General features: G+C 36.7%; 1 protein-coding gene, 1 long non-coding RNA gene and 1 other non-coding gene across 3 annotated transcripts; all 3 read left to right on the forward strand.

Moving 5' to 3' along the window:
- The first annotated feature begins 149 nt into the window (after positions 1 to 149).
- Positions 150 to 766, forward strand: LOC149038085 (uncharacterized). The gene is made up of 2 exons (XR_016180794.1): positions 150 to 342; positions 689 to 766. It is a non-coding gene; the product is annotated as an uncharacterized LOC149038085 (long non-coding RNA).
- A 45-nt stretch (positions 767 to 811) lies between these two features.
- Trnaa-ggc (transfer RNA alanine (anticodon GGC)) lies at positions 812 to 884 on the forward strand. The gene has a single exon. It is a non-coding gene; the product is annotated as a tRNA-Ala (tRNA).
- A 379-nt stretch (positions 885 to 1263) lies between these two features.
- Positions 1264 to 6751, forward strand: LOC149038087 (uncharacterized). Its single transcript, XM_089186432.1, has 13 exons — positions 1264 to 1335; positions 1785 to 2095; positions 2686 to 2782; positions 3245 to 3535; positions 3785 to 3858; positions 4037 to 4219; positions 4541 to 4714; positions 5191 to 5337; positions 5546 to 5626; positions 5769 to 5943; positions 6173 to 6233; positions 6470 to 6536; positions 6703 to 6751. The coding sequence occupies exons 1-13, from the start codon at positions 1264 to 1266 to the stop codon at positions 6749 to 6751; spliced, it is 1782 nt and encodes a 593-aa protein (XP_089042558.1).

Here is a 6751-nt window from a genome sequence, read left to right on the forward strand (position 1 = left end):
TCTATTATTATAATATTGAGAAAAAAAATGGAAAGAAAGGAAAGAAAGAAACGAAGAAGGAAAGAATGAATCTTCCCTGAAACAGCTGCGGGAACCGGGTCCAGGCCCCTTCGTGGGCCTGTTGGAGTTTGAGGAGCGGTTACTTACACAATGCTTTCTCGTACTCTATGACACTTACAGGTTGGGTTAAGCTAGCTGTGACTTAATATGAAAATTGCTAGAAAAGTCGAGGAAGATTTCATTGTTAAAGACAACAATAACAAAGATGATGCTCAGCCTAAAGTTAACCGTCATCTCGAAGATTTCTTGTTTAATCAACATGACGGAGAGTTCTGGATCAAGGTAATTTTTTTAGGTGAATAAGAGGATGATCACATATCGATACCAACATTTCAAAAAATAAAAAAAAATAACCTTAACCTTACAGACGGCCATCCGGATATAATTATCGTTCACTTCAATTATCCTTTTCATCCTCCCTTCGGATGAAAAACTATTGCGGAAAATGTTTTCTCAGCTGTAGAGCGACAGTTTTTAATCCTAGTGACAAACTTTGAATGAATGTACGGTTACTTTACAATGTCATGAAGGAAAGAACTAGCAATGTATTACCTTTCATAGTGAACATGTCGGTGGATCAGAGAACTGAGCCTTATAGCCAATTAATTCTATCAACTCCGATTGGTAGGTTAGTCAGAAGCAGTGTAAAGGACTGTTGTGGAACAGAGCTATGGACGAAGTCCAAGTTGAACAACTGATGCACTGAACGGGAAGATACGAACTCAATAAATTGACCTCGCTCCCAATGTGTGGCTTCATAGCTCAGTTGGTAGAGCATCGCACCGGCATCGCGGAGGTCACGGGTTCGAATCCCGTTGAAGCCCTGATTTTTTTCAGGCTTCTTCTTTCCAATTGCTTAAATTGGAAAATTTACTGCGATGATCACATTTCACTTTCATCTACAACCGCAGTACAAATATGAATTATTTCATATAAAAACTTCACATCATTTCACTGCACGGGAAGATACGAACTCAATAAATTGACCTCGCTCCCAATGTGTGGCTTCATAGCTCAGTTGGTAGAGCATCGCACCGGTATCGCGGAGTTCACGGGTTCGAATCCCGTTGAAGCCCTGATTTTTTTCAGGCTTCTTCTTTCCAATTGCTTGAATTGGAAAATTTACTGCGATGATCACATTTCACTTTGATTCAGAATTACAAGGTTAACGGAGAAATTTTTGGTGAGGACCCAGCCCTGGTGATGTTGAAAATTTGGCCAACATCCAAACAGTACAAAGATAATCCCGATAAACTACCAAGCCTTGAAAAACTGGTATGTTAATTTATTGTAATGATTAAAACGACTTGCATTGTTTGTTTCACTATTACAGTGTGCTAGAGAAATGCTTGAGAAATGTATTGCGAGGTTCACCAGTTGGTATATCCAGAGTCGTAAATTTAGGATCGATACTTTGTGATGCTATAAGAAATTCGTTAAATTGGACTGTTTTACAGTAAATTTTACACGTGCATATTTATGGTCATTTATGTCCGTGGTGTCTCAGCTTGAGGTAGAAATACCTATTTATCAACTCAATGGGACGGAAAGTGGACTTCTGCTCTCAGATTACCAAGGAAATCATTGTTATTCATAAATAAAGATAGTACCGATTGAACTTGTTATTGTTTTATTAATTTTTATGTTTAGTAATACTTTTTTGTAAGTACAACACATTGATGAACTATTCAATGGATCCTTGCTAATTTGAAACCAAGATCTAGAAAAATGTGCATGTCACATTGCAGATAAACAGGTTCCTAAACATTTTGTTAGAGAGTGAACTGAACTTGGGTAATAGATATGACACATTCAGAGATGTGAACGACAAGGCGAAGAAGACTTTGCTACATTATGCTGCAGAACTTGGATTTTTACAAGTCACCAAAACACTTGTGAAGAGATGTCCATCATTGCTATCCATGAAAACAAAACGACCTAGGTCAACAAGAGCCATGTTTCCAGTTGAAATGGCTTTATTGGCTGAGAAAGATGAGGTGGCAGCATTTCTCGTTAGAATGATGTGGCATGAAAGGTATAGATAAAATGTATTACATGGATTCATCAAATGATAGAGGGCTTGATTTGAAGAATTTTTTATCAATGATACTTTTCAACTATAGTCTGATCTAAGATGTTGGCCTGTATATTTTTATAGAGGTTGTGACTCTAAATGTAATCTGAGTGAATAATTTGGTTCGAATTGTATTGATTGTGATAACAGATTTGTCTAGTAGCAACTCATGAAAGTTATATTTTTCTTTGGATTTATGTCTATAAGTAGTTAATACATCTTCAACAATTGGAGAGACTCCCTTTCTTCTCTTATTGGCCTCCAGCCAAAGTAGCTTTATAAAAAGACACTTGAAAAGGCCTGTGAAGGCAAAAAAATACCTCAAATGAGTTGATCAACTTTCATTTAACTTTATTGAGATATTCATACCAAGATGTAATTTAGATCTGCAATTTTCAGACCATTACTCATAACCTTCGTAGATTCTGTTAATCTCATTTCAACAATTATTAACCATGAACATGTAGTGTGGTCTTCTTGTGATCAGAGCAAAAAAATCTGCAGGAAATAATTATGTTGCATGAGAAAATCTGTTTAAACTTTAATTCCAGAGTCCAAAGTTTGTTTTCATGGAGACCAGGTGATATGACAGAACCTCAACCATCTTTCTTCAGTTTTAAGTTTATCATTGAAAATCCTAAAATGAAGGTGGGAAATTTATATTTTTTGCATTAATAGGAAACATAGGTTAGAATAATTCCCTGTTGAAAAGGTGGTGCTATATCTGTGATAGAAAAGATTTATGGTCGGTACGTTACGGGTAAACATTCAAAATCACACATTTGTCAAATGTGTGATTTCAAAAACTTGCCTACTTGCCAACATCTGGCCATCATTTGCAGGGCTGCTAATGTAAGGAGGACTTTGTGGCAAGTTACAAAAACTTTTCCTTTGGAGACTAATGAAAATTGCTAAGGCTTTCAGCTAGATGGCTGATAAAGGAAATGGGAGAGAGAGAGACTTATTGGAGATTTATTAGAGAAAATTCCAATAGAGAAGGGGGTGGATGTATAACAATTTTTGAATTCATTGTTCTATATACATGCAATGTTTAAATTTTAGGATTATCTTGTATTCTTTGTTTCTGTGTGGTATATATCTTCTGAGCAGAAAACGACCTTGGCTCTGCTAGATCAGATGGTGAATCCTCATTGGCCACATCTTCCAAAACGTAAGGAAAGTTACAAAAATGAACTCGAGAAAGAAGGAATTGAAGGAGCTTGGAGGACAATCACAGATGATCCTGTAGATTATCACTTTTATTATCATATCTTGGATGGTGATGAGGGAGGACGGTCCCCAAAGCTTACAACCCTTGATGGAGAAAAGCAAACAAACAACAAACATTTCAACTGGAGAGACAGGTCTTGTTTACATTTGATTGCAAAGAGCAAAAACAAGGTAAAGTTACAAACTTGCAAATCTACTCTCTTGCCTACTCTTGGTATTAGATTATGAGAAATGGTGACGGCGTTGACAGCAACCATGTTAAATTTTCATTTTGATCTGTAATGTATTGGAACTATTACAAAAATATGAGCATGGCATAATCAAAAATAAAATATGAATATCAAAAATTGTCTTTTTGCTGTACTTGTATCATATTTTACATTTGTTCTTTAAAAAACACTGCCTGATTTTCATTTTTAGGAGGCCTTACAACATCCTGTGGTTAGAATGTTGGTGAAAACAAAATGGAAACGTTATGGACACTCTTTTCTGAGGTATACTTTGTACATGTTTGTATAGAGAGATGAACACTTAGAAATTAAACTAAACAAAGGGGAAACATTGAGGGAGATGCGTCCACTGAAACAGAAAAGTTATCACAACAATGAACCAAGTCAAATCAAATAATGGCATAATTTACTATCACCACCTTTTCCCAAATTTTTCCCACAGCCTTCAAGCAGCACTGTATGTGATCTTCTTGCTGTGTTTGTCATATTCTCTGCTGAGGGCTTCCACAGCAGTGGATCCCACTCAGTATGGTGGTGAAGCTGATTCACTGCGTGGTTTTTGTGAGATTTTCACCCTAATTATGGTGGTCTTTTACATATGTGAAGAAATTAATCAAATTAGATTGTAAGTATGCAATTCTAGTGGGTGTAAAATCAGGTTAGAACACCATTTTTTTCAAAGCTCAGGACATTTTACCATTTGCAAGAGTAAAAGTAAGTTTATTTAGATCAGGGAAGACTTGGTAGTAGTTTAGAGGTGGAATTAATTAGTACACAACCAACTTTGAGCATTTGCCCTTTGTCAGATTGAGTAGAGTAATTGTTGGTGATGTGTGGTTTAAGTACAGGAAATTGATTAGAACATGGTGAGCTTAAAAACATAAGAATGAATCAATTGAATGAAAAGTGTTCTTTGCAAACCTTTAATCTGTCTGATTTCCCTTAGAGAGGGGAAGTCGTACTTCACAGAATGGATGACCCTGTTTGACTGGTCAGGCCTGTTGCTTATCCTGTGTATAATAACCTTACGGTACACGCAAATTAAAGCCCAATGGCTTGTGGCATCTTTAGCTTTCTTGTTAAACTTCCTGAGGATCTTTAAGTTTTCTTGCTTGACAAGGTAAAATGCATCATAAGCTACGTTTGATAGGTTTGAGAGAATGTCAGCAAATTAGAACAAGAAAATAATATCTGTGAAACTTACTCACACAGTTGGATTAGGTTTGGATTTTGGTTAACAAGCCTAATTTATAATTAGTGCAACCCCACCATCTTGGCACCTTCATGATGGAAATTTGGAAGTTTTTAAAACGTCTCAACGAAAAAAGATATAGAATAGAAAGATTAAAAAAAGCGTTCTAGGAGAGGAGACAGACGGGAGTAATGAAATTAAAAGAATAAAGAAGATGGGCAATTTGTTAAAACAGCCAAATGCTTTCCATGGAGACGACGCATGGCAACGTATCCACCTCACCTGAAATTTTATTAGAAGACTGTTGAAAACTGTTATATTCTTATTTAGTATAATTCGAACATCATTATGTATCACATAACTTGTGTCCTTAATGTAATAGAACCGTGTATATTTTTTTTCAGGACAACCGGATTATACACAAAAACCTTGGCTAAGATCATTTTGCACGATGTGACAAGATCCATGGCGGTTTTTATTGTTATCTTTTTCTCCTTCTGTGGTGCTTTGTCTTTATCGCTCTGTTACTCCGATGAAAACCAACAGTTTAGGTATGTCTTAATCTTGCTTGCTTAAATGCTACTGAATAAATGTGTTGAATTATTTGGTTGGCTGATGTTTACTCTGCACTATCTGCGAATTTTAGTTGGATGAAATGTATATGATAACACCTGAAGTGATATGAAATTTCTGTTAATGTGTTGCAGATCAGTCTATGTGTTACAGTCCATGCTAAATCCATTTTGTTTTTTACATTAGTGACTTCGGAGATGTGTTATTGAGTGGCTTTCGCGCGCTCTCTGAACAAAGACCAATTGCTTACGATTATTCAAATTTCAAGTGAGTTGATTTTTCTCTAAAAGGTCGAATACGTTTTTAATCCGTTTACTTGTTCAGATCTCTTTACCTTAAGATGAGTTTATTACCACTAAGATAATAGGTGAAACTAACCACGTAAGAGCATTTGATTTATTCCTTGCAGCTGGCTCTCCATTCTGCTAATGATGGCCTACATGGGGATCGTGATAGTGATTCTACTCAACATTCTCATTGCACAAATGAGTACGACCTACGCACAGGCCAAGAAAGTCGCCCGTCTGGAATATGATGTGGATCGTATTCTACAACTCACACGCATGGAGAGATTTTCTTTTCTGGTAAATGAACATTCTTCGCTAATGGAATTGTAGCATTTTATCATTAAGCGTGCACCGGTGTTCGTGATTGACGCTAAGTGGCAGCGTGCATTAGCGCCATACGTGACTGTGAGCGTGAGGAGAAGAACGTACCGTTAGGGTAGGAGGGGGCTTAGGTATAGTTGTATTCTTCTGCAATTGAGGGGTGGCCTCATAGACTTAATTACTTTTACATATTTTCTTTATGCAGAATCTGCGCGTGAAGTATTACAAAGAGGGAGACTGGATCAGTGAAATGAAACTCGCCCAAGGTCTGCGTGAAGAATTTAACCAGGACTACTTTCACGATAATTTTTATGCGTAGCAATCGGGAAAAACAGTTTTTTTTAGTCTTGTATCCTATTTGTACTTCTCTGAACGAAGGGAGATTAAGAAGACCTTCGGCTCAGTTGATACTCAGTTATAATAGAAAAGGAATAATCTTTCTCATGCCTTAACAGCTGTAAGGTTCTTTATGTTCTTAAATTTGATCTTGGTTTGTTTGTAGATCTTCTTGAATTCAGTGAAGATCGCAACCCTTGGGAGTCGGTGGAAGAGAAACTTACTGCGATTCGGTAACAATTAATTGCTTTATCTTATTTCCTATCTTTCCTGCTATCGGTCTAATTTTTGAACTCGTTCTCTCATTACTGGACTTTCGAAAAGATCGACTTCCTTGTACTCATCCTTCTTTGTTTCAGCAGTCATGTTTCACACCTTCTGTTTTATTTTCTTGTACAGGGATATGATGAGGACGATGGTGAAACAGATGAGGCCTGGAATCGGATGA

This window comes from Pocillopora damicornis, chromosome 11 (assembly GCF_964200805.1).
Source record: "Pocillopora damicornis chromosome 11, jaPocDami1.2, whole genome shotgun sequence".
Classification (NCBI taxonomy): Eukaryota; Metazoa; Cnidaria; class Anthozoa; order Scleractinia; family Pocilloporidae; genus Pocillopora; species Pocillopora damicornis.